Raw genomic sequence first — 26492 nt, 5'->3', positions numbered from 1 at the left:
GTTTCAGTTTAAACCCATCATCCCTTGTTCTATGGCTGCAATCCCTGATGAAGAGTCCCTCCCTCTCCAGCATCCTTGTAGCCCCCTTCATTATGTGGGTAGCTTGTTGCTATCTTTTTTTCCACTGCCCTAAAAAAATAAGCTTTTATCAGCCTGTACGTTCATACATCTGTGGTTACTTGTGACACTTCTGTAATCAAATACTGAAATACTTGTCCCAACTGCATTCACAGGCCAAGGAGTGCAATGGCGTCAAGATTCCCACTGACACAAGCAAACCCAACCCCAATGAGGTGGAGTTTGATAACCTGTATTTGGATATGAATGGTATAATTCACCCTTGTACGCACCCAGAAGACAAGTAAGGCAGTTTTTTTTCTCTTTACAAATAGGATTCATTGATATCATTTCAGATGTTAAATTGGATGCTCTGTGTTCTAGGCCAGCACCCAAAAATGAAGATGAAATGATGGTTGCGATTTTCGAGTATATTGACAGGATCTTCAACATTGTAAGACCAAGGAGACTTCTCTACATGGCTATAGATGGTGTAGTAAGTACTGATATGTCGCGAAAGTGGACTCAGTCGGAGATCAATGTGATCAGACAAAGCCATTTATTCTAAAAAACTAACTCTATATACTATTTCTTAAAGTTGTTTTCACTAACTTGGCCCATTGTGATTGGATACATATCTGTGAGGCCCTTAACAACTAACATAGAATTGGTTAAGCACAGGTGTGAGAACCTGACCTTCAAAGTTTTCCAACAGTCCTCAATTTAGCAACTCAGTAAATTCCAGCTCCTTCTTATCTTGCTGGGATTCTCACTCCCAGTGCCTCGCTCCCATCCTCCTTCACCTTTTGTTGTTCCTTGGTTCATGTCAAACTCCACGTAGGCACTTGCTGATCTGGGCACATGGCCGTTCTTTGCCAGAAAATCATCCACACTGATATATTGAGTTCCCAGTAATGGCTGTTGGGGAATTAGGGTCGATGCCAGCTGCTCTTCTAAGATCCTTTGGGAAACAGTTTTCTAACCTTAAAAACTATAGGGGCAAGAGAAATCTCCTGTTTCAGTTTATACTAATGTCATGTTAAAGACTTGTGTAATTACAGATCGGCCAGATTCAAGAGATTTGTCCTGGCTACCAAAAACAGCTAGCAGAGAGGAAGCAATTGTCCAGATGCAATAACTGACTCAAGCATTGTGATACTTTTTTTAGGCTCCACGTGCAAAAATGAATCAACAGCGGTCAAGAAGATTCAGAGCGTCAAAGGAGGGCATGGAAGCTGCTGAAGAGAAGCAAAAAATAAGACAAGAAATTCTGGCAAAAGGTACAGCTGTGACACTCATATCTGAGGTTTTTCAGTGAGAGTCACCTTGTTTGTTCTGAACACTTCAGTGAGGGTTACAAAGGGGATGTTCCACTTAGCGGATATTTGTCTGTGTTACTAGAAGGGAATAGCAAGCCCACACAGAAGGATGGATCTGTGTTCTCCAAAGTTAGAAACCAAGATAAAGCTAATGTCACTTTTTTCTTCTTCTCTCCCTTCTTCTGCCTGAAGTGGATTTGTGTTGAGTACTCTTAATTCCTTTAGAAAAAATTGAACATAAGAGCAAGGACAAATGTGATAATGGGAAACTAACCAAAATCCTCATGGAAGAAAGCACGCATTCGTAGGGCTTGGTGAAAGGAAGGTTGAGGCTTAAAGGCAGGGATCAAATGGAAATAATACAGCACAGGAATAACAAACTATGAGCAAGGATAGTTACAGTTACTTGTGAGTGGAAGCTCTAAACTCAGTGAGGCAAAGTCAGCATGACTTTGTAAGGGTGACAGAGGTGCGTGGAAGGAGTGTGTGTAACTGAAGGGTGGGCTGGAGCAGTCCGTGCAGGTGGCTGAAGGAGGAGTGAATGCTGTAGCCCAGGTGAGGGGACCATTGTGCAACCTCAGCGGAGATTAAAGAGGGAGGGCAAAGACTTTTATAACATTTCTTCCTGTAGCATTTCAAGACTACGAAGACCCTTTATGAAGCTCAGAGATGAGAGAAGTTGGTGTAACCCTGTTTGGGAGCCCAAGTGAATAGATAGTGGAAACATAGGGGAGAATATGTAAGAACATAATCATTTACTAATGTTTTATATCATTTAGCAAGCTTAGTTTCTTTGAGATTTCTTTCACAGTCTTTCTGACAGACTAGGTAATGAAACCACTTTTCTGAAGTTAACGATGTTTGTAAATGTACTAACACCTTATTTTAAGATGCAGATAATATAAGAGCTATGGTAAGAGCTGTTTCAGTTTTGCTGTTTGTTTGCTTTTTTTAAACAACTAATTTTCAATAAGTGTTAATTGTTACCAGGGGAGCCATTGGGGATTTTATCATGCAAAAATGTATTTAATGGTCCATATGGATTTACAATGGTCCATATTGATTTAAGTCTGTTAAATGTTTTTATTGCTCTAGGTGGCTTTCTTCCTCCAGAAGAAGTGAAGGAGAGATTTGACAGCAACTGTATCACCCCAGTAAGTAATCTTGCACTTCACCCAGCAATTGCCAGGGGCTGAATGAAAGCTTCAGTTATTTTCCTCTGTCACTTTTTAGGGAACTGAGTTTATGGACAATCTTGCTAAATGCCTCCGCTATTACATCGCCGACCGCTTGAACAGTGACCCGGGGTGGAAGAATCTGACAGTAAGTTTCACAGCTTCACACTTCAGGAAAATGAAGGTGATCTGTTAGGCTGGGTTGGGATATGATTGGAGAGGGACTTCAGAGATACATTTCATCTAATAACACAATCTAACAGCACCATTTGTTTTGATTTCATTTAAGAGCAGTGAGAAGATTTGACAGTAGAAGCCACAGTTTGATATGACGGAGTTTATATAATACAAGTTCAGGAATTCTTTTTCTTCTTTTGGGGAAAGTGTCAAGATACATTGTGTATTCTCTTCACATTCCCTTTATAACTCTTGCTACCTCAGATGGGCTGTGTTTTCTCCTTTATTCTAGTGATGGATGACAATAGATGGCAGGCAACAAAAATAATACATACCAGCTTTCTGGGCTTTGGAATCCTCTCCTCCTGTTCCTCAACAACTCCAGTGCTACTGAGTTTTGTGTCTGACAGGCCCGTGTTTGCTCTGTACTAGAGGAGAGCAGTCAGTCCTCTCAGATGCAGCTGTGTGTTGTTTTCCATCTGTTGACTGTTAAAGTGGCCTCATTAGAGGGCAGTTGACTCTGCTTAATTCCCTCCATCAGATGTGAGTGTTATAAAGGCTACTGCTCATCTGGGCACCAGTGTAAGGAAGTGTATGATGTGATAATGTATTGGCCTGTCCTGAAGTTCAGAAGATCTAAGGGGAAGCTGGCATATGTCTGCTTTATCTGTTAGTTCTCTAGTGTGTATTTTGATTCCCCTGGTTATTTGTCAGGAAACTTCAAATATGTTAATGTATTTGAATCAATATAGCAGCTCCATCCTAGAATTAGTAGAAAAAAATGAAGGCATATTCATTGGTTCCAAACTCATAAATCATTTAATTTTGAATCATAATATCTTAGTTAAAACTACAGATTAGAGCTTCCAGCACTCATAAATCAGATCCAGCATTCAGTATATGATCTACAGAAATTGTTTTTTCTTTCTGTGGCAGCATAAATTGTTTCCCTAATGTAAATGTTTCACAGGTTATTTTGTCTGATGCCAGTGCTCCTGGAGAAGGGGAACATAAAATCATGGATTACATTAGGAGACAAAGAGGTAAAATTCAAATAAATGTGATAATTTTATTTTAAATTAAGGTTAGTCAGTAATAATTTATTTTACATGACTTTGATTAACTAAATGTAATTTTCTTTTGTATAGCTCAACCAAACCATGACCCAAATACTCATCACTGTCTGTGTGGGGCTGATGGTGAGTTCTCTTTTGCTAACAATATGTCCTATTGAGCTGCTTTGTTCTGTTTTGTGGTTGAGGGGGGCTGTAGTTTTTAGGCTTTCACTTGTATTTGTGTGGGTTAGTTTTTGAAAGCTCTGTGTAATATATGGGGAAAGGTCTAGTACTGTCTGTGGCTGAAGGGCTAACTTTCCCTTAGTTGTACTGTCTGGGTGATTTGTGGGTAAGAACATCTGTGTGTTCACACTTGCTTAAGGTAGAATGTACTTTGCTTTTAAACTCCTTTTTTACAAAACTCAATAACATATATCTTTCATAATGTTTTATTCTTCTCTTTTGGTTGGCAGCTGATCTGATCATGCTTGGCTTAGCTACACATGAACCAAACTTCACCATAATTAGAGAAGAGTTTAAACCAAATAAACCCAAGCCCTGTGCTCTTTGTAACCAGATGGGCCATGAGGTTAAGGATTGCCAAGGTTTGCCCAGAGAAAAACAAGGCAAGGTAAGGATTCTGCTATTTGTGGAAATTCTTTTTGTCTATGAGCTTTAGTTTAACAAGTAAAAATTGTACTCCTGTAGCAGAAACATGCCAAACCTGATGTCCTCACTTGTGTTCTGTTGGTTGGTGGTGGTTTTTTCACTGGTGAGAGAAAACGGTCAGTAACTTCACAGGGATGCAGAGTAGCACAATGCATGGTTGGCTTGAGAAACTGCATTGACTCCCCTCAAAGTCAGCCTTGAAAATTGAGCTGAGAAACCTTAAGGTGGGCTTGGATGTAATGCAGCTCTTTCCTTCTCTTTTAGCATGATCAGTTTGCAGACAGTCTTCCTATGGCTGAGCAGGAATTTATCTTCATCCGGTTATGTGTTTTGCGAGAGGTATGTTGAGCAGTTGCTGTATCTGCTTTCTACAAGTAGGATTTTGAACCCTGTATACAATGTTTTCTAATGTCCTTTTTCCTCCGTGTGTACTGCAGTATTTGGAAAGAGAACTCACTATGGCCAGTCTGCCTTTCACTTTTGATTTTGAAAGAAGTGTTGATGACTGGGTCTTTATGTGCTTCTTTGTGGGAAATGACTTTCTTCCTCATCTGCCATCTTTGGAGATCAGGTAGATGAGACTGTATCACCTCTTTTCCTGCAAGTGTTCCTGCTGTGCTTTTACATGATAAGAATCTCATGCTGTTGTTTGGTTTTAGGGAGGGAGCAATCGATCGCTTGGTTAACATATATAAAAATGTGGTCCACAAAACTGGGGTAAGATTTTTGCCTTTTCTTTAAAAACCTCTGGTGTTTGCTACAAAAAGAGACTTGTTTTTCAGCTGTATTCCTTTCTGCTTTGCAGGGCTACCTCACAGAAAGTGGTTTTGTGAACCTGCAGCGGGTCCAGATGATCATGTTGGCTGTTGGCGAAGTTGAAGATAGTATTTTCAAGAAGAGGAAAGATGATGATGTAAATTGTTACATTCTTGGTGTTTGGTTTAATCATGTGTTATTGTCAGACTGTGACACTCCTTTAACAGAACAAGCACAAAAAAAGCCCCAAACTTTGTAATTTTTTCCTTCTAATCTCTAGTTAATTCCTGCACGCTCAAAGAATGGTGATGGTGTGCTCATGGGTGATTTGCTGTCCCTGCCCTGCAAGGCCTGTTTTTCTGATTGACATCCCAAGTAATAGCCAAATGAGAGTTCTCTTACTGCCTGCAGCTTTTTGAACAGCTGCTATGTAAATTGAGGGAGGAATTGTTTTGTGATGTGCTGCAATCTGTGGAAGTGCAGGCCAGGAGCAGGGGTGAAACGCTGAATTGGAATTCCAAGCGCATTCTTGCCTTGTGTGCCTCCTGCCATTTGAAATTTGTCCGTCAGTTGTTGCTCTCTTAGTTTGTCTCTGCAGTTTGTGCAGGTTTTTGCAGACATGTTCCAATTTATTCCTTAACTACAGGGGATAAAATACCCTGTGGATGTAAGAGCAAAATTGTATTTAATTTCCAGTCAAAAATACCATGCCAGTGCTGGCAAAATGGGTTAGAATTGCCCTAGCTGCACCTCTCGTAAAGTGGAAATGCCAGTTTGATACTCAAGTTTTCAGCTTCCATGGCCCAGGAGTGACAGATCCCTTTCCCTGAACCAGCTCTTTTCTTGTTTCTAGGACTTTAATGTCTCCTACTTTTTTTAGTTGGTGGCTGTTCCAGTGCAGGCAAAGAGCTTGTGTCCTTTGACACTCCTGTCACCTTGAAGCAAGGCTATAGCTAAACTTAGTGAATTGTATAAGCCATTACCAAAATTGATGGGCATTGAATACACAGCTACTATTTCCCCCATAGTTTGTCAGAATAGGAAATTTTATCCTGTTTCTGTTGGATTTGCAGACATGCATTGACCTGTCTTATTCAAAACATTACATAAAAGCCTCATGGCCTTCTGGTCAGTTTAGGATGAAATTAAACACTTTTCCAAGAAATGTATATATTGACTGACTTTATTTCTCTTTATTCTCTCTTTAGGATAACTTTAAAAGACGACAAAAAGAAAAAAGGAAAAGAATGAAGGTAAGTTCATTCCTTTCACAATGCAAACCCCAGCACGAATTAAACCGTGTCCGATAGCTTTCAGCAGATGTGGTGGTTGAAACTGCAGCTGTAATCATGGCACTTTCTGCCCTGTGTGTAAACTATTTTAAAGAAGGAATTGCATGTTAAAGGTTTCTTAAAAGGGAAAGGAGAGAGAATGTTGGATGCACTGACAACAGCTGTATGCTGTGTCCTTCAAATCTGCGCTTCTGTGATTAGGTAGTGATGCTTCAGCATGGTCACTGTACAGGGATTGCTTTTCATGCACTGACACAAGTCTTCTCAGCAGTTGTATTGCTGAGGGCAGTGGAGTTTAAGTACATATACCAGCTTGTATTAAACGGGTTTGCTTGATTAAAGGCATATTTCTAAAGAAGCAAGGAAGGCTTACCCCAAACTGCAGTTCTCTCATGTTCTGCCTGCAAGCAAGTCAGTGTTGCCAAATACCTCTCAAATGTGATAAAGAAGCATTAGCTATAGTGGGAACATGTTTGCCCTTTCTGACCCATGTGTAAGCTGAATTCTTTACGATTATGGTATTGGAATGATGTTGAGTTTTCCTCTACTCTCAAAATATTCAGGTATTTTAAAAATGGGCTCTTGCATGTTCGTTTTGACATAGCCTTGTTCTTGGTTAGGGCATTCAGGTCAGTGTAGCTTCCAAAACTCCCAGGGCATGTGATCCTCCCACTGACTACTGTCTAGATATGGTGTTTATTTTTTCAATTACATATTATCTGTCTATCCCTGTTAGACTGGAAGAGGTTATTGACTTTGCTTACAAAGGATACTCATCCCAGTACGATAGATGAAGTCTCACTTCCCCAAACCCCATCTCTCAGCCCACGTCGAAAGAACACAGGCACAAAATGCAGGGTTTGATTGGTGTTTTTAAGAAGAGCGTAATAAATTACAGGAATATAAGGGTCTCACTTGTGTAATTTTGTATCTGGTTGAGATTATTACACATAACTGAAGCTGAAGTGAGTAAATAATGCTTGTTTTATGTAACATGTTAATCTGAAAACTGAGAGAGCGTATCATGGCACTGCTGTGGAGATTACACAGCTTTTCCACTATACTCTCTGTATTTATCTTTCAGAGGGATCAGCCTTCTTTTATTCCTGGTGGACAGTTTTCCCCTCAAGCCCTGGGAAATCGATCCAGTCCTCAGGCAATCAGTAACCCCAGACAAGCTGCCTTTGAGATGAGGATGCATGACAGACAGAATTCTGTAAGTACATGTTCAAAGGTATTTACACACAGAGGGGCAGTAATCGCATCCTGTGCTGCTCTGGACACATTTCCCTCTAACCCATTGAACTTTCTTGAAAAACAGGCACCAGAAAATTTATTTTCCAAGAAAGTGGCTTTTAGTAAGCAATTTTTGTGAGACTGCTTGAATAAAGCTGTGTTCCTTATTTGAATGTTTGGTATGATATTGCTTGTTACATAGTTCTGGGAGAGCAAGTGTGAGGTGAAGGCATCAGAGTCAAATACACTGACTCTTCTCCCCAGACTTGTTTGGCACTTGTGGAGTGAGGTTTAGGAACTTCCTCCGTAGGTCTGGGAGAGACACAAGCTGAATACCTGAGCTGGAGGTATGTTAATACTGGTTTTGGAACTTGTATAGACAAAAAGACATAGATACCTGTATCTCAAACTTGTGATTTGCGTAGGGGTGTATTTGTTAGCTGTTCTTACTTGCCCAAGTGTGCCTTTTTGCTGGGAAGAGCTGAAAATTAGATGAAGTTTTTGAAAAGGTTTTAGAAAGTGAGGGGAAACCAGAAATAAGTTGAGTTCTCTGTTAGAGGTCTGGGTTTTTAATTTTAAGTAATAAATATGACGGATGTTTTCTTTCTGGGCATAAATCTTCGAACAGTGAACAAATTCAAGGTCCTTTTCATCATAAAGATGTGGGTCCTGTCTCTTACATCTAAATAAATATAAAATGCTTTTTCAAAGTGTAATCTCTGCTATTCTTCCCTTTAAATCTTGAAACTTTGACACATGTATTAAGCAAATCAGTTCCTTTACGGAATGGGAGATGTTTCTTCTCTGTAATATTGAAATAGATAAATCTGAAAGAAGTTTAAAAGGTCAGTTATTTAACAGATCAGAATAAACTTAGAGTATTTCTGCCTTTTGTGACTCACAAGCAAGATTTTTACAGTAGTCTGAGTATGCATTTTTCGCTGTTGCTGTAAAATGAAGTTGTAACATAAGGTGTAGGTCCAGAATATATGAAAAATGGCATGTTTTAGGAATTTATTGTTTATTGCATCTTCTTTCTCACATACAGTAATTTTTTTTCTGCCTGTATGTATCAATGTCTGCCTTTAAATACAAATATGTGTTCTGTTCTTTTGCTACTTAATAGCTGAAGGGTTGTGTAGCTTTTGCCTTGAGTTTTTTGGGGAGCTAAACCTGTGCATGTGATTATCACAAAGCTGTTAATTTGAACTTGACTTTAAAATGCCCAATAAATCCTTCTCCCTCTTTTACCTCCCCATTTATCTGTAACAATTCTGACCCTAGACAACTTCATCCTCTCCAAACACCAGCCTGACTCCTGACAGTAGCCCGTCCCTGGCAGGAGGAATTAAGCGGAAAGCTGAAGATAGTGACAGCGAACCTGAGCCAGAGGATAATATCAGGTGAAGCCATTTTTGTGTAGCACTTTGTTAGCAAATTGCTGAAATAGATGCAGTGTAATTAATGCCATTTAGCTCAGAGCAACAGTGCCTTCAGATGCTTTCCTATGATCTTTTTATCCAGAGGTAATTAATGTGGAGGGTTAGAATATTCGCTGAATTCCAGGGAGATGGGTAAGCTCTAGCTGTTAAATCTAAGTATCCAGATTAGTATGCGTGCGGGTTTTCATCCTCCAAGCCACTACTCCCTTTGAGACCAAGCCCTAGATTGACTAGACATCCACTGCTCAGCTGTGATTATGTGAGCTGAATGCCACTGTTTTGCAGTTGAATTTTTAAGCTATTTAACCCATAAAATTCAGTTACATTCACGTGTGCAGCATTATTTATCTTGACTATTAAAATATGTTTTCCTCCGTCTCTGATTTGTAGCAGAGATATTTGGTCTGTGATGAGTTCATTAAATGGCTTAGGGCAGCTGATCCCTGGATGATTACAGGATAGGAATTTTATGAGAATTAACTGACAGTGAGGTACCAGTGAGGCTGCATTTATCAAAGGTTTAAATCAAGCCATCACCCATTAAGTCAAGGGTGAAAGCCCTTATTTTTTGTTAAAGGCTCTGCCCTGCTAAGTGTAACCAGTAGGTCTGTGTTTTCTGTAGAGGGAGGGGATGGAGGTGGACATGGGAAAACAATAAGGGTTACTTTATTGTGAAGTACTGATCATGAGTATCCAGCGCTGTTGTTGTGACATGTTTGGTACACCTAGCCCATCAGATCTTCCAATAGCAGGTATTCAAGCTCTCAGTCTTATTTTCTTTCCGGTATGTGGAGATCTGAGTGGATTTTTTTAATCAAGCAAGCAGAATTTGTACATAAAACCAGGGTAAATTTCAGTGTTGCTTTTCATTGGAATTGTAGCTTAGCTTCCGAGAAAATCTTTAACAGTTTTACAACAACTGGTTGAGTGAACTGTGGTGATTTGCAAGTAGAAATAGTTTTGACAGGCTTGGTGTTGTCAAGCAAAGGGGTATGGGCTGCGGTTATTTAAGCGCTTTTGTAGCTCAGAATACTTATTCAGATGCTTTTCTGAGTGGAAAATAATTTTATGCTTCTCTTAGCAAGTAAATGCAACTGCATAAATGTACTAGATGGCAAAGAAGTTGTTTGCTAAAATATATTTTGTATTTAGAATGATTTTAAAACTAGATCGGATAGTTACAGTGAGCGACCAGATTGGGTTTGGGCATTTATACAAGTGCCTCACTGCCAGAGAGCTCCTAGGGCAGATGCTCATAGACTGCAGGTGTTCCTGACTCTGTCCTTCAGTACTTTAGCCAAGTCCCCTGCCCTTGCTCACCTGCTTTCTATGATCTTGAGAACATCCCCTGGTTTCTTCACCTCCTCATCAGCTCAGGTCAGATTTTAAGAAGTATCCCTGCACTGGGCAACTAACCTGAAGCAGAAGCAAGGGAAGATCCATTTTGCAAACCTCAAAGGATATGCATCATGTCAAAAAAGCATAGATCTATCTTTGCTCTGCCTTAAAGGCTTCATTCGCTCTATTTAGTGCTGAGATTCTGACAAGTCTAGGTTTGAAGTGACCTCACAGGTTACCTGTGTCCTTCAGGTCCTGTACGTAATTTCAGGTGGTCACAGCCTTTGTGGAAAAGGATCTTGCATAATGGCTTTCAGATGTGATAATGCCAAGTTTTGACTAGTTGAGAATAAAATTTGATTAAAAATCATTATTAAGGGATTTTCTGATTTAACCAGTATCTAAATCAGATTTGTAATTTGCTTTAGTTCACTTGAATACCAGAATTCGTGTGAACTTTGAGATGTGTAAAATGGATGCACTATGGTGTATGCATTTTACACATGAAAAAAGTGTAAATCTTATTATTACTAATAAATATTAGTAATAAATATTATTATTAAAAGGTGTAAATGTTGTTATTATTATTACTATTATTATAATTATCAAAGTAAAACAAACCAAAAAATCCCCAAACCCACTCCAAACAGTTTTGTGAGAGAGGCCAGCTCTGAAGCATGGTATTGTGAGTGAACCAGCTCTGAAGCATGGTATTGTGGGTGAACCAAAGTAGAGCTTTATCTTTACATTTCTTAACCTGCCTTTTTAGGTGGCAGTCTCAGAACTGAACTGGAAGAATAAGTTGTGTGTGTTTGGACTAATAGCTTGCAGTTTTATGTGCATATTGATGTGTCTTGCTTGGGGCACAATTGTTCTCTCAAAAGTGTTGTGTCTCCTGCTGATTTACAGGGAACACAGCAGATACAGTGAGCAGATAAAATGTCCAAGAGAGAAAAGCTCTGAGGCTGCAGGCAGCGATTCCCCTGTCTGTAGACAGACATAAGGGGGAGCTGTGGGAAGTAAGGATCAGTAGTGTCTGAGATTGCTCCTTGACCTCCAGTATCCATCTCTGGCAGGAAAGACTGAAAATCTGTGTGTAAAAGGGACCTTGTGTGATGTGAGTCAGCAAGGGCAGGATTCCCGAGTTGCAGATAACTCTTCAGGTACTCACAGCTCATCCAAACAGCAGTAGAGGATAGAAATCAAGCTGCTGCTTATTTTTTACTTGCTTGCTTTTTTACTTTGAGTAGCAGGGAAACTATCGCTTCTCTACTTGAGAGGAGCATTAGGAATAGAGGAATGAGCTTGATGTGAGGAGATACTCCAGTAAGATAAAGATTTTGGCCTAGGGTAGATTAAACCAAACAAAGAAGGGTAACAGTTTGTTCTCTTTGTAGTGGTTTAAAGAACCAAGTTCAGATGGCAGGTTTGGCAGTGTGTTCCTGATGGGAAAGATGCAATTACTGAGTAGGAACAATACTGTTGTGAAAAATCCCAGCAGCACCAGGCACAGGTTTGAAAATCATCCCTGCTCCTTAGAAGGACTTTGAAGATGTGTTTATCAGGATGGTACCTTTGGAGTTTCATCTGGATTTTCTGTGATGCCAACCATTGAATTTCATTCTGTTGCTGTTGAGCATCAGGTTTTGTACTTTCATTTAAATTGTCTAAAGATGGGAATTGAAGGTGGAAGTGACTTTGGCTTCTATTCCAATTCAGGTATATGAATGTGCGCATACTGACAGGTACTGACATCTCTGTGTGTGTTGTGCAGGTTGTGGGAAACCGGTTGGAAGCAGCGCTACTATAAGAACAAATTCGATGTTGATGCATCTGATGAGAAATTTCGGCGCAAGGTTGTACAGTCCTACGTGGAGGGGCTGTGCTGGGTCCTCAGATACTACTATCAGGTACCTACAAACTGCTTCTCAGAAAGTTCACGTTGCTGTTGTGTCTGCTCCCTGTTTCTTTTCAGGAAACAATCACTGCCCATTGCTCGTGTCTGAAAAGCAGAGCTCTTTTTGAGGCTCTAAGTGGGTGCCTGTTCCGTTTGGCACTCCAGATGTGAATGCAGTTTTTGTTTCTCACATACAGTAATGCTGCTTGTTGGTTTATTAAGGCCTGATGCACATTTTTCCTTTGCCATACATAGCCACGCATAGGGAAATTGCAGATGATTGAATGAGTGAACAAAAGACAAAGCCTGTGAAACGCCAGGAAGAATTTGAAAGGAACAGAGTTGTCAGTCTCCTCCCTGGGTTGTAATGATGTTCCATGAAGTGCATTGTGATTGAAGTGATCTCTGTCTGATTTAAATCTTTCGATAATTGAGATGTCAGATTGGTGGGAGATTACACACACATATTGGGGGTTGTAGCATCAGTGGTTAATAACCAGCTTCGTGCCCTGAAGACAGAAGTTATATTGAAGTTCTATTGGTGTGTGACCTGGGAACAGAATGTGCTCAAGCTGTGGAAGCTCATCTGGCTGAGCAGGGCTTAGTGGCTTGAACGCAGTGCCCTGTTGATAAAACCACATCTTTTCTATAGGGAGCTTGTGCTTGTCCAACTTAGAGCAAGGCAAACATCCCCTATACCATGCCAAAAGATTGTTTTAATGAGTACTCCTGGGTTTTTTGTGTTTGGTTTTTTATTCCCTTTCCCCCTTGGAACACAAAGGGAGTGTGTTCCCTTCGCTTCCACTGTACTTATTAGTTGAGTTTGACTCTGACTTGCATGTTACGGTGGATGAAAATCATGGAGTTTAAGGTTTGCAGTTTATTGCAGTTGCTCTGTGGAGAGCTCAGCTCCTCACAGCCTTGAGCACCTCCTTTTGCAAAGGACAAGTATCACCTGGACACCTTTAGAGGTGGAAATTCCCATGACCCTGCACAGTTAGGGGCTGCTGAAAGCAAACCTTGCTTCTGCAGACCATGGGAGGATATAGTCCTAGAACTCCATACGTGCTCGTATATCTCCGAAGTGTGTAAATCAGTCTTCAGCTTAGCTGTAAGTGTCTGCTGGAAAAGTGTCAGTGATGGACAAGCCCAATGCAAAGGGCAGTCTGGATTATAGGGAAACTGAAGGGCTTGGAGGAAGGGAGTATATGGCAAAACCCAGGTAACATTTACAAGTGACCACAGTATTTATACTCGTTTGAAGATCACAAAGTTAAGTTTATTTTATTCAGAGAAGTGTGTGATAATATTTAGAAAGTGACCAAAACATTTATACTTATTTGAATATATAAAGTTTGTTCTGTTCAGAGAAGTGTGCATGGGGGGTGTGTTCATTGCTTTGTGCTCAGCAGCCATGGCCTTGTGCAGACATCATTGTGTGCTCTTACAGCTTCAAACCAGAACTGCATTTGCGCATGCACTGCTGAGATCTGTGGCTTTAAATGCATAGGCAGACCTACACCAAACTGAAAACAATGTGGGCAAGTCCCTGAGCAGCACTCACTTGCTCAGCTGCTAAAACCAATTTAGTGTTGAGATGTATGTAGGTGATTCCTGGTCCTTCTGACTCTGTGGCTGTTGTGGCTGCCATGGCTGGTGCCCGTAGGAGGGGTGGTTGATTGCAGCTGCAGAGAAAATGAATTGGTGAGGTTGCCAAGGGCTTCAGGCAGGACCACAGTGCTCTCAGGGAAATTGAGGAGCACCACTAAGACCTCAAGGAAGAGTGGCTGTACAGAAAATATCTTGTGGTTTAGAAGTGTCCCAAAGGAAACCTTGGTAACAGCACACAGATGTTTGGAGCTTCGTGTTTGCTGGTGTGCTTCAGGCTCAGATTACTCCAGAAGTCTTTCTCTAGACCTTACAAAATGACACTGCAGACTTAAACCAGTGCAGCAATGAAGTACTTGCACGTGCTGCTGCTTGTGCTTGTGTAACAGAGCTGTGTGACCTGCTGTATGTAGTATTGGAATGAAGCAGCAGTCAAACCTCTTTCTGCCCATATGGAGGTCAGATTAGGAAGCTGTTGGACTTCTGCTGGGGAATGTCAGAATAGGTTTGCTTGAGGGTTTGGGTTTTTTCTTTTTACTACAATAAGAATTGCTTCCAATAAGTCCTGCTCATTGTCCATAAGATTTGTGACAGAATCCATATGATTGCTGCTTCTATTCTTATCAAAGCTAATAATACAGAACATGTTTCACCAGTGAGGACACCTGTTTAGAGATGAAAAAATAGATTAAGAAAGGAAGGAAGCACCCACCTGGCTGTTGAAACACGCTGCAGCCATCTGAAGCATTGCGTCTAATAATTACAGGCTCTGTAATTTTATACCCAAAATCGCTGGAAGAGCCTCATTGACATTTACTTATTCAGAATTGGAAGTCAAAATAGTAGCTTTTGTTTCAAGTGGTGCTGCTAAGAAAAATAGCTGAGGAGGTGAAAACTTGACTTAGACCTTCTAGAGCCATGTTTCTTCTCCGGAGTGCATTGTGTTCTGGTGTGTGGCGAGTCTATTTTCTCCTTTTTGAGGCTTATTTTGCCTCTTTGAAGTGATGCACTTTAGAGTTCCCAGTACTCAAGACACATGAATAAGAAGGGAAAAACAAAATGTTACTCCGAGTGTGCATTAGTGCTGGTACTGAGTAAAAGAGTAACAGTTAAAGCCAGAGTACTTTTCAACCTGCAGCAAAACTTGTTCACATTTGCACACCTTGTGGAGTGTATCATGGCAGGGCTGTCTGTCCCCATATTCCCAAGTTAGCAGTGGAATTTTGCATTGGAAAACAGTACTGCAGACAGTGTGCTGCCAGATAAATACTTACCTGTTCCTGTTGAGAGCTCTAATGGCTCTGCCTGGCATGATCCTGCTGCTTACGCAGTTACAGAGAGCCTGGAAATTTCTTCTCTGTCATTTCCCTGTTCCAGATGTGGTGGCAACTCAACACAAGTTGAAATCATGTCCCCTTGTCACAGATTCCTGAGTGTAGCCCCGGGGCTGGGTAACTGTGTGGACAGACCATGATTTCCTACTCTTTGCAAGGAGCTTTTATGCTTTGTTGTACTGGACTTCATGCATGCGCTTGTGTGATTTATCTTGAGGGGGAGAAAAAAGGCATGAGATACATCAGTGTCCTGAAGCTGAGGTCAGGATGCTGCTGTAAGGTCTTCTGTGTCGTTCTGGTGCCAGGTCCTGTCTCTTTGGCTGTCTCCCTTAGTGACTCAGACCTAGCACATAGCAAGAGTACTCTGGCATAGAAGTCTATCTGCTGCTCTGTGCTGCTGAGGAAGTGCCCGAGGTTTCCACTCCCTGTCCCGTGAACTCACTCACTCTAGCCTGGCTATGAACAGTTAAGTCCCATCCTGAAGTCCAGAGTACCCTTAAAGGCAAGAGCTCTTTCTTTTCTAACCCTGGGGACTCCTCTTTCTCCTGGTTGATGCTGGGCAAACATTGTCAACTTCAGTTACTGGGCTTTGTGATTGATCTATTTAGTACTTCTCTGATTTGCCTGGTTATGTTTCTCTATCCTAGGGCTGTGCCTCCTGGAACTGGTATTACCCTTTCCACTATGCTCCCTTTGCTTCTGACTTCGAGGGTATTGCAGACATGCCTTCTGATTTCGAGAAAGGCTCCAAGCCGGTAGGACACCCTCCTTCCTTTCTTCATGACTTAACAGCTCATTACAAGTGTCCTACATCTGCTCGTTTCATTCCAACAGTTTAAGCCCCTTGAGCAACTTATGGGAGTGTTTCCAGCCGCAAGTGGGAATTTTCTGCCACCAACGTGGAGGAAGCTCATGACAGATCCGGTAAGAATCCTTGTTGTATCTCTCTCTCTGTAAGGTTATATTGTCTTGCAGTGTGTGAGCATGACTTGCTGCTGCTTCTTCAGGCAGAAAACTAATGGAGACCAGGAGATGAGGGTTTGGTACCTTGCAGAGGTTCTTCAAAGATCCTTAAAAGGAATTCTCTGAATTCAGATGTTTCAGTGAGAAAAATTAGTGAGAATTAATACCTTAACCCAGGTATCTAGAATTATTCCATCCTGTTTCATTTCTTGTTTTGATAGTCTTTGAGTAGTGGAAGTATCCCATCCCACTTTGTGTTTCAGTGGCCTTTAATAAAAGATGTTTCTGTTAGTCAAAGTTCTTCGCATCCCCCTCAGCTGTGGGTTGCCCACCCTGTGTGAAGTGAAGCACTCGTGGCATTCTGAATCAATCCCGTAATTGGCTTTAATGATTTTCTCATTTATTTTCTCAAATACAGGAATCAAGCATAATTGATTTCTACCCTGAAGACTTTGCTATTGATTTAAATGGGAAGAAATACGCTTGGCAAGGTGAATTTCTAACTTTTTATGTCTTGAGCTACACTGTACTGACCTGAGTCTCTATGCAAAAATAGGAAGAAAATGGAGAATTATCTTGGTGAGACAATGATGCACCAAGTCACAGAGAGAACTTGCATTCTTTGGTGTGGGGGAGAAGCACTTTGCAGCAGGTGTATTTTGAAAGAGAAATTAGTATGAAGAAGAAATGCTGGTTCAGTAGGTGATTTAGGATTGCAGTGATTGTTAGTAATTCAGCAGTCATTCCAGATTCGTCAGTGTGTCTTGAACTAGATTAATAATGTTTCTATTTATATCAGCCTTACTGTGTAATTGTCTTTTTTCTCCTTTGCATTTAATGAATGGATCTTGTCCTGTTCAATCAGCGGCTCGTTAATACCTTGTGCAAAATGCTTTGGGGAATATAGAAATATTTGGATGCATCCAAAGAATGAAAAAGCAGTTGCAGTGCTTTAATGCAGCTTCTGCTTTCTTTAGAGAATATTGATTTTAAAGGTCTGACAAATATATGTGGCTGGTTACACTATTATGTATTATATTATTATTATACACAAATATGTGTGGTTACACTATTCAGCCAAGAGTGTAACAGCTCAGTTGTAGGTATAAATCATTATTTGGGCATCTGAGCATAAGAAAGCACATTTTTACCCTGAGGGTGGTGAGACCCTGGAACCCCTTTCCTGGAGAGGTTGTGGAGTCTCTGTCCTTGGAGATACTCCAGTTCTGGCTGGACGTGGTCCTGGGCAACCTGAGCAGCTCACAGCCATGCTGGAGCAGAGGGGGTAGACCAGATGATCTCCACAGGTTCCTGCTGACATCAGTGGTTCTGGGAACCCCCATGGCAGCTCACCTGTGTTTTGAGATGGCCACAGTCAGGCACACAGTATCTGGCTTGGGACAGTGTTCTATAATCAAAGAGAATATACCCAGGCATTACTAGATGTGTGGCATAGCAGGTTTTCCCTCTGTAATTTGAAGCTCTTGCTTACCCCTGAAGTAATTCCAGCAGCTTTCCTTGGTCCTTTTGTCCAGTTATCAAACCTATAGTCTAACACAGTAATGCTTTAAGTAGCTCCCACATGCTTTCAGCAGCCTGTGGGGTTACTTTTAATTCATTGGATGCTGAATAGCATTATAAACTCTTTGTGTGGATTAACATCTGGAATTCTCATGCTTAAGAGGCAGTTGTGAAACAGATATTTTCCAAGCTGGAAGTACAGACTCTCTCAGTTTAAAAGCACCTGCTATACCTTGTCCTCTTAATGAACTGTTTGAAGAACTTCATTTTAGAGATGTGGTCATGCTTCTGAAAGCTCAGCATCCATCCTTTTGCAGTCTCCTGGGTTATGAACACTTCCTGGTTTGATGTCATTCCACAACAAGCGTGGTGTGAAGGTGAAGTTAAATTGTTTGTTTTCCAGGAGAGGTTTATCACTGTTTCCCTTCACAAGTAGTTACGTTCCAGCTGGGGCCTGGTGCTGTCTGTGATAAAGCAGTAGTCAGTCTGCAGGAAGATTATCCTCATACTTCACAAGCAGGGGTTGGTGAGGCTGGCAGCAGCAGGCTGAAAGCGCTGCTTCTCACTGGATTACAGTGGGCTAAATAGAATTCTGATTCAGTTAGACTTTGGATGTATTTAACATTATTTATGGTTTGTTCCAAACTGGTTTCGCAAGGAGAGGGTTACTTGCAATTGGGGTAATTACACTTTGAAAGTTTAAGTTGCCCCCTTTCCCTCAGCTCTAGGGCAAGAGTATTTGTTTTAATAAAGCCACGTCAAGAACTAACTTCTGAAGCAAAAGGTTCAGGCAGACCAAGTTTTAGGTTTGGGATCTTAAGCCTGAGTGTTGCACCTTAGAGTGATGACAAGAGCATGAGATCTGCCTGCTGATACAGGCACAGATATGAAGCTGTCACGCATATCAGTTGAGTAGAAAGCCTTTGCTGTCATCCTGGTCAGGAAAAGCTCCAGGCATTCATGGTAAGGGAAATAAAGGTAAGGGAAATAAAATAAAAACTAAAATAATTACGTCAGATCCCAGCCAATCGTAAGGGTGACAGAAGTGAATCTTTGAGGAATTTTCATATTAAGTTTCTTGGTGCTTTTTTGGATTTTATTACAGAAGAAAACATATCCTGGAGCATACCAGGGAAGGCAATTCTCCAGCCTCATCCAGTGTGATTGAGTTGGCTCTGAAGTGTGCTGTGTAGTGAGGGATTTGTATCCTGAGGGGAGCCTTCATGTTATCTCAGAGTAAAATGAATAGTCCCTGGTGGATGATATCTGCATCACCTCACCACTGAACTTGGAGTGATTTATTCCATTGTTGTCCCTTAAGAAATGAATTAGAATAAAGCAGCATTGAGCTCTGGGAGGGGAGTAGCTGTAGCATATGGGTCTGTCCTACTGAGCTCCTCTTGCTTCTGAACAAGGCATGTGTGGGTAGAGGTGGCTGCTGCCTAGTGACTACTCAAGAAAGGAGGAGGAGGAGGAGGATAGAGGGGTGCTTGGAGACAAACTTCCCTTTCCAACCTCCACTACCACTGAACTGTTTTAACAGCCTGTAGGGTCACAACCTCTGTAAATAGAGGGGTTTCTTCCCTGTGACTGATGCAGCAGTTCTTCCTTGGCTGAAGATGCTATTGGAGCTTTCCATGCTGGTCTTTCTTCTTTTTTGCTCAAGAACTGTGAGCAAACACTTGCTTTGGTTTTCAGGTGTTGCGTTACTGCCGTTTGTCGATGAGCGACGCCTCAGAGCTGCCCTGGAAGAGGTGTACCCTGACCTCACCCCTGAAGAAAGTAAGAACTGGGACGTTCTGTTACAGTTCATTATTACTGAGTGAAGTGTGAATTTGGAAGTGTTCAAGGATGGGGCTTGGAGCAAGCTGCTCTAGTGGAAGGTGTCCCTGCCCATGGCAGGGATTGGAGCTGGATCAGCTTTAAGGCCCCTTCCAACCTGAACTATTCCATGTTTCTATTAGCAAGTTACAGCAGAAGTTTGGGTGGACTGAATTACAGCAGGCTGGAGCCTCTTCTTCATGGATCAATTAGAATGATCCTCGATGGGTTTGGTTTTGTGGCTTTAATTTTCTTTTACTCAAGTAGATCTGCATAAGATTTAGGCTGAAAATCAGATGGAAGCTTAATTGTGTGGGAAGCTTCTACCAGTATACACGGTCACAGGACTTGTTAGATGAACATGTTGCAATCAAAAGCATGAACTCTGTTTGCATGGTTAGGGTGGATGGTACCGCTTGGTAGGTGTGCTGGCTGTTCTGACCAGCAGGGTGGCTCTGTCCAGTTATGGGATGGAAGCTTTGTGTTCAGCATCTGTAGGCAAATACTGTGTGTTACTTTCTCCACTGTACAAAAATAATAGCTGGTTCCTGTAAACTGCTTGGGAGGTTTGGAAGTCTTTGGGATGTTTGGTTTTGTTGTACCCAGCCTCTCTGTATCTTCAACATTATCCTAAATTCAACATTCCTGCCATTGAACACAAGGTTCCCATTGTTCTACTGTCTGCCAACTACTCTTGTGACTGGAGGCATCCTGTTGTGGACAAAGACACACTGAAGGAATGCTCAAAGCCATCTCCTAAATCGCAGTGAAGCTTTCCCTTAGTGGAGATGTCAGTAGGTGTGCTGCTCTGCTGTGCCCCTTCCTTCCCTCTTTGCTGGGAACTCTTACCCCGTTCTCTTCATCTTCTCTAGACAGAAGAAACAGCCTTGGTGGTGATGTTCTCTTTGTTGGAAAACACCATCCGCTTTGTGACTTTATTGTGGAACAGTACAAGACCAAAAACACAGAGGTAGGTTGTGCTTGTGCTGAAGGGATTGTGGAAGTGGTGAGGGTTGGAGGGCTACAAAAGTGCTTCAGCTGAAGAATTATTTCTTCCATAGCCAGTGGATATTCCCCCAGAGCTGTGCCATGGGATCCAGGGCAAGCTTACACTGAATGAAAATGCTGTTCTTCCAGACCAGTGAGTATGAATTTTGGAATGGGCTGTTTGATGCTAAAGGACATTGCCTTCAGTTATCTCTGCTCTTAAATATCTTTGTGTCCACAACAAGAAACCCAAAACTCCTGACAAGGCACCATGTTTAATTTTGAGGGTAAACACGCTTTTCCCACCAGGTTTCATAGTGGTGTGTGTGTCTTATCATCAGCATGTATAAAAACCCAAGCAAGTAAAGCTTCATTCTGTGATCCTGTTCTTTTATTTCAGAGCTAGGCTTTGAAAGGAGCATCAGAAATCTTTAAAGGGTTCTGATGTGTGTGTTTAATTGCTGATGAATCTGCTTTGTTTGTCATCTGATTTCTATGTATTTAGTAATGTTTGAACTTTAATAGGTGAACGGGGCCTGTATAATAAAAGTAGCAGTGATCAGTGGCCTCGTTCAGTAAGGTCATGGTGTTTTGGCCTCTCTGCTTTGTAGGAGTGTTAATTTAATGCAGTCTGATGTAATTTTCAATAGCGCATGCTGTTTAAAAAAACCCAACAATTCTGCTTTTTATATGCTAATCTTAATTGTATTAGAGAAAAATCCAGATAGAGGTGTTAGATATACTTTTCTGGTTTCCATTTAGGCCATAGCACTAAATTCAGAACTGTTCCAGCTACACATACAAAAAATGCTAATACTTTTTGTTTTCTAGATAATGCATTTAGTTTGGGACGTTATCAGTGCCATCTCTGTCCTGCAGGATATGCATTCATTTATCTAACCTCGCCTAGAGGCACAGGCAGGTGTTCAGTAACTCATTTGCATTAAATGCACAAACACTCTGATTCTGTTGGACAGCTAATGGATCCTAGGTCACACTAATACTCATTTCTCTATTCCTGGCATGGCTGGCAAGGAATATGAGCAAGTCAGAGCTGGTCTTGGAGGAAATAGTGATGCAGGAAATAAAAAAGGAAGTTGTGCATGCTGCATCCCTGGCAGTGTTCAAGGCCAGGTTCGATGGAGCTTGGAGCAGTCTGCTCCAGTGGAAGGTGTCCCTGCCCATACATAGCAGGGGGTTGGAGCTGCATGAGCATAAAGGTCCCTTCCAACACAAACCTGTCTGGGATTCTATGCAGCTGTATGTCAGCCTATGAAATCTCAGTTAGAAAGGAGACTTTAAGTGCTGTGGAAAAACAGCTGCTAAAATTATTTATATATCTATATATATAAAATTCTTATTTTATTTCAAAGCCTTTTTCTTCCTGGTGAAGCAGGTTTGTGTCTTCCTGGTGTCTGCACGTCTGTCTCTCTGGTCTTCTGCCCTCACAGAGCCTCTTGACTTGCTACAATCAGGCCAGCACAGGGAAGTTGCCAAGGTTCAGCGTAGGACTGAGGCTTGTAAACAGGCTGCTGGGCACTGGGAAGGCTGTGAACTCACCATTAAACACTAGAGAATCCACACAAATCAGCAGCAAAAGTAATGGCATTAAGAAATAAGGATTCAGCAATTCCACTGCTTCTAGAAGTATTTAATTTAGCAGAAAGGCAAGTTAATTTTTAAACCCCTTTTATATGTCACAGTCTTAGTTGGCAGAAGAACAGGAGTGGTAGCAACAGAGAAGATGGAGCAAATGGAAAGGAATACGTTACATGGTGTTTTGACCGAGGTTTTTTCTCTTCCCCAGGACGGTGGAGTCTCCTGTTCCAATGCTGCGTGACCTTACCCTGAATTCTGCAGTCAGGTGAGGAAGCTCTGGGGTTTAATGCGGGGATGTGCAAAATACAGCAATCAGACTCATTTAATTCACTGTTTTGTGGTGCTGAATTTGCATCAGAGTCTGTCTCTTCATAAAATTGAAGCTTTTACTTTGATTTCTGGTTTTCTGTAAGGATTGAGTCCAAGGTTCTGTGTGGTAGCCAGTGGGCTTGGGTTCGGGTGGGTGAGCAGAGTGCACAGTGTGTGTCCTGCAGGGATGTCCAATACTTGCTGTTTCCCAGTGCATCAAACCCGTATGCTTCATCCCTTCAGAAATACCTCATCTCTCCTCCTGGTGCTTTTCTGCTCACTCTCTGTTGGGACTTCTGGCTCTTTGGCAAGCAAAGAGCAGCACCTACAGATCTTGATGGGCTGTATCAAGCCTTTTAAATGAGAAAACCCAACTGTTCCTGAGAGCAAGCCTCACACAGGATTGGGTATTGAGCAAAAGCCCTCCAGCTCTTGAATTTTGCTTCTTGGATTTGTATCCATTTTTATTTGTAGCAATTCCCAGAGGATCCTTGAGAATACACACTTCATGCCTTTAAGAAGTAAAGGAGTAACGCTAACTTTGACAGAGTGTGATGTTTGGGACGGTAATAAGAAACTTCATGCTGAATGAAAAACAAGGCAGAGTTTCCAAGGGAAACTCTGTGATCACAGAAGATTTTAATTACTCTTGCACTTGACAGCAAATTTCTGTGGATTTAGTGTGCTGTGTGTCCTCCTTGCTTCATTTGGCACAGTGTGACAGGGATGGAAGGCTTGAGCCTAGAACCTCTCACTTCTTGAGCCATGTAAGGTACTTGAGACACTGAAAATCACTTGTGATCCCTCTGTGTAAGCTTTTCCTCCACGGAGGCATAACTTGATTCAACTAAAACAACTATCTACAAGCCGTAGGAAATGCTAAGTTGTGGCTTGTCAGGGTATTGTAGAAAGGATGTTCTGAAATGGGGATTTAGTTACTTTGAGTGATGAGTTAAAGGTGGGTTTTGGCTTTCCATCTGCTGCTGTCAGGACGTTTGAATTAGTTTATGTTCCTGTCTGTTTCTGTATGGCAAGGATTTTTCTTCCTGTCTTTAGGGATAGTATGAGCAGTCATGGTTCTGCTCTTCAGATCTTGCAAATTTGGGTGAGTTTTCCAAGGGACCATTATTCTCTTTCCTTTGAGTCTCATTCATTCTCTATGCTGAAACCCAGCTGGAAGAGGGAAGTTATTCTGCGTGGCTCTTTGCTTTTATCTTCCTTGGCATTCCAAGCATCCTTCTACATCAAATGGTAGGCAGTAAGAGAGCAGGGAGCAGGTTGGTGCTGTGTGCTTCACACGTGTCCCTGGTGGGACCTACCTGAGACTTTGATATTGGAGATTGGAATTGTTAGGAGTGTGGATGAATTTTCCTAGAGCAAACCCAAGCTGCTGTATAATGCATTGTACCAGCAGAAATCAAGCTTTTAGTGCCTTTTTGCTCTATTACTGTTCAGTTTGTCTAATACTAGATACCTTGTAGACCCTGAATTTTGAGCTATCACTGAAAATAGGTGTTTATCCTGTGAGAGTCACTGAAAATAGGTGTATATCCCTCCATGGGAACCACATGCAATTGCAAAGCTGCCTTTCAGGAGAAAACCTCCACATCCCAGGAATTCCCACTGCTCAGTTTTGTACACTTGACTAGGCTACAAGGAAGCTGATATCCATCCTCTGTGTCCCGTGGCAGCCTTTGAACTTCAGGTACAATCAGTGCTTTGACTACAGGATTCGTTCTCAGTGTCCACAGAATATAATTTCATTCCCATGCATAGGGCTGTTTCCTAGACATGAAACTTCCTTTTGGACTGGCTATTGAGTCAGGGGAGGAAAAGGTCACCCTGGGGAAAATAATTGAGAGTCCAAAGTAATCCAAGTCCGATATAGTTGGTACATCCATGTGCAAGAAAGGCATTTTGCCATTTAAGTGGTGGGTTCTTGAATCTTACTTTTCTGTTGTGTGCATCACTGTTAACATAGCAGCAGTTACTTTTCCATCTTGATTCATTGTCAGGTAAACCTAATCCTCAATTATTTTCTTCCAGCATCTCTTTCAAAGATCCACAGTTTGATGAAAACTTTGTTTTCAAGGCTACAGTGTTACCGGGTGCAAAGTAAGTGTCAGCTGTTGGTTTGCACATAGTTCCATTTCCATCTCGTAATCTGAGTGTTTGCTCTGGGAAGTATTTATGGATCTGTTTTTCCTATTAAGGAAACCTGCTCCAGTTCTGAAGCCAGGAGACTGGGAAAAAACCAACAATGATGGCAGGCCCTGGAGACCGCAGCTGGGCTTCAACCGAGACAGAAAACCAGTGCATCTGGACCCGTCGGCATTCAGAACTTTAGGGTAAGAGTGGTGGCATGGCTATGGGCTGCCTTGCTGGGGTGACTGTGCCCCTTGGTTGCTTTTTAAATGAACAAAAGAGAAACAAAGGGGGTGGGGACGGGCTGTCAGAGATCAGCTGCTGGTGTGCCATGTTGGAAACTTTGGCGTGTGATAATTCAATATTGATGAAACCTGTGTGTCACAGTGATGCCCTGCATTCTTCTTGGTTTGAGGTTTGAGGGGTTTTTTCCCCTAGCTTTCCTGGGGCTCTTTCAAACTTGTTTTCTGGATACTGGCTTGAAGTACAGAAGGTACAATGAGAATATTGCTCACAAGTGATGATTAAGACTGTTATGAAGACAGGAATGTCTTTTATGCTTTTAAAAATGAAGAAGTTTTAAAAACTCTTGTTCCAAGCACACATTGCACCACACAATCCACTTCTCAAGGCATTTCCACAGTCAGTTGTTATTAGTTCTCAAAAAATCCAAGTAACTTTCTCCAGTGCTGCAGTGTGATATGAGAGTGCTTCTGAGTGCAGGATGAGAGAGTGAGCTGGGGTTATGTATTACACGTAAAATCGTTTTCCTTACCGGGCAGTGCAAGGAGACATGTTTATAGAGCCAGAAAAGAATGTTTTAAAGGAGAATATTATACAAGCAAATGAAATTAATCTGTAACTGAATATGAGCGTCTCTTTAGGAAGAGAAAATACCATCTTCATCTTAGGGCTTCTGACGAGCTTGAAGAAGAAAAAGCAGCACCCTTGTCTCCATCTGTGTGTTGGAAAGTGTAGTTGTTCCAGTGCTGCACTCGTGAACCATCTTCATAGAATCATGGAATGTTTTGGGTTGGAAGGGACCTTAAAGCTCCTCCAGCTCCAACCCCTGCCACGAGCAGGGACCCCTTCCACTAGAGCAGCTTGCTCCAAGCCCCTGTGTCCAACCTGGCCTTGAACGCTGCCAGGGATGGGGCAGCCACAGCTTCTCTGGGCACCCTGTGCCAGCGCCTCAGCACCCTCATAGGGAAGAGCTTCTGCCTAAGAGCTCAGCTCAGTCTCCCCTGTTCTGGCAGGTTCAAGCCATTCCCCTTGGCCTGTCCCTACAGGCCGTTGTCCAAAGCCCCGCTCCAGATTTCTTGTCTTCTATTCTTCCATGTCATAGTTACAAAAATAACTATGTTATAACCGTGTAGCTGATCGCGTGTGATGTCCCATTAAATTGCTGTCCAGGTGGCAGACACCACAAGCATCAAAGTCTAAATGTGAATGTAGTTCTGCACAGGAAGAACAGCAGAGGCCTGGCAGACATGGACACACCAGCGGTTGCAGGTCCCACATCTCCCAACTCTCACTTCTCAGGATATGTGGCAGCAGTTCAGTTTTGCTGAACTCTTACACAGTTTGCAGGAAATACGTGTATTTCTGCTCTCTCGGGCTGGCTGTAGAAACTCCAGCACAGAGCACGTGCTTCCTTTGTGGTGTGCCTGGGACCCTCATCTGTACGCGAGTCACTGTGCCGTGCTTGTGCACATCTCCACTGGCACACTGGAGAGAGCTGGGGCGTTCGATGGGCTGGGGAGCAGCTGTGCTGGAGCATGGCATTCATAAA

At 42.0% G+C, this 26492-nt stretch overlaps 1 protein-coding gene across 1 annotated transcript in view; it reads left to right on the top strand.

Moving 5' to 3' along the window:
- Positions 1–26492, top strand: part of XRN2 (5'-3' exoribonuclease 2) — a 50108-nt gene that overhangs the window by 6526 nt on the left and 17090 nt on the right. Inside the window, exons 2-26 of the mRNA XM_080614897.1 lie at positions 234–361; positions 442–553; positions 1226–1337; positions 2472–2530; positions 2610–2699; positions 3699–3771; positions 3877–3927; positions 4257–4414; positions 4717–4791; positions 4890–5023; positions 5112–5169; positions 5258–5365; positions 6417–6461; positions 7585–7716; positions 9021–9139; positions 12291–12426; positions 16003–16110; positions 16190–16279; positions 16737–16809; positions 19538–19621; positions 20533–20630; positions 20722–20801; positions 22455–22511; positions 24602–24670; positions 24769–24903. Of these exons, the coding sequence (XP_080471023.1) occupies positions 234–361; positions 442–553; positions 1226–1337; positions 2472–2530; positions 2610–2699; positions 3699–3771; positions 3877–3927; positions 4257–4414; positions 4717–4791; positions 4890–5023; positions 5112–5169; positions 5258–5365; positions 6417–6461; positions 7585–7716; positions 9021–9139; positions 12291–12426; positions 16003–16110; positions 16190–16279; positions 16737–16809; positions 19538–19621; positions 20533–20630; positions 20722–20801; positions 22455–22511; positions 24602–24670; positions 24769–24903 (2384 nt within the window). The remainder of the gene's footprint in view (positions 1–233; positions 362–441; positions 554–1225; positions 1338–2471; positions 2531–2609; positions 2700–3698; positions 3772–3876; positions 3928–4256; positions 4415–4716; positions 4792–4889; positions 5024–5111; positions 5170–5257; positions 5366–6416; positions 6462–7584; positions 7717–9020; positions 9140–12290; positions 12427–16002; positions 16111–16189; positions 16280–16736; positions 16810–19537; positions 19622–20532; positions 20631–20721; positions 20802–22454; positions 22512–24601; positions 24671–24768; positions 24904–26492) is intronic.

This window comes from Psittacula echo (assembly GCF_963264785.1).
Source record: "Psittacula echo genome assembly, chromosome: 4".
Classification (NCBI taxonomy): Eukaryota; Metazoa; Chordata; class Aves; order Psittaciformes; family Psittacidae; genus Psittacula; species Psittacula echo.
This window is presented reverse-complemented; position numbering and strand designations above follow the sequence as displayed.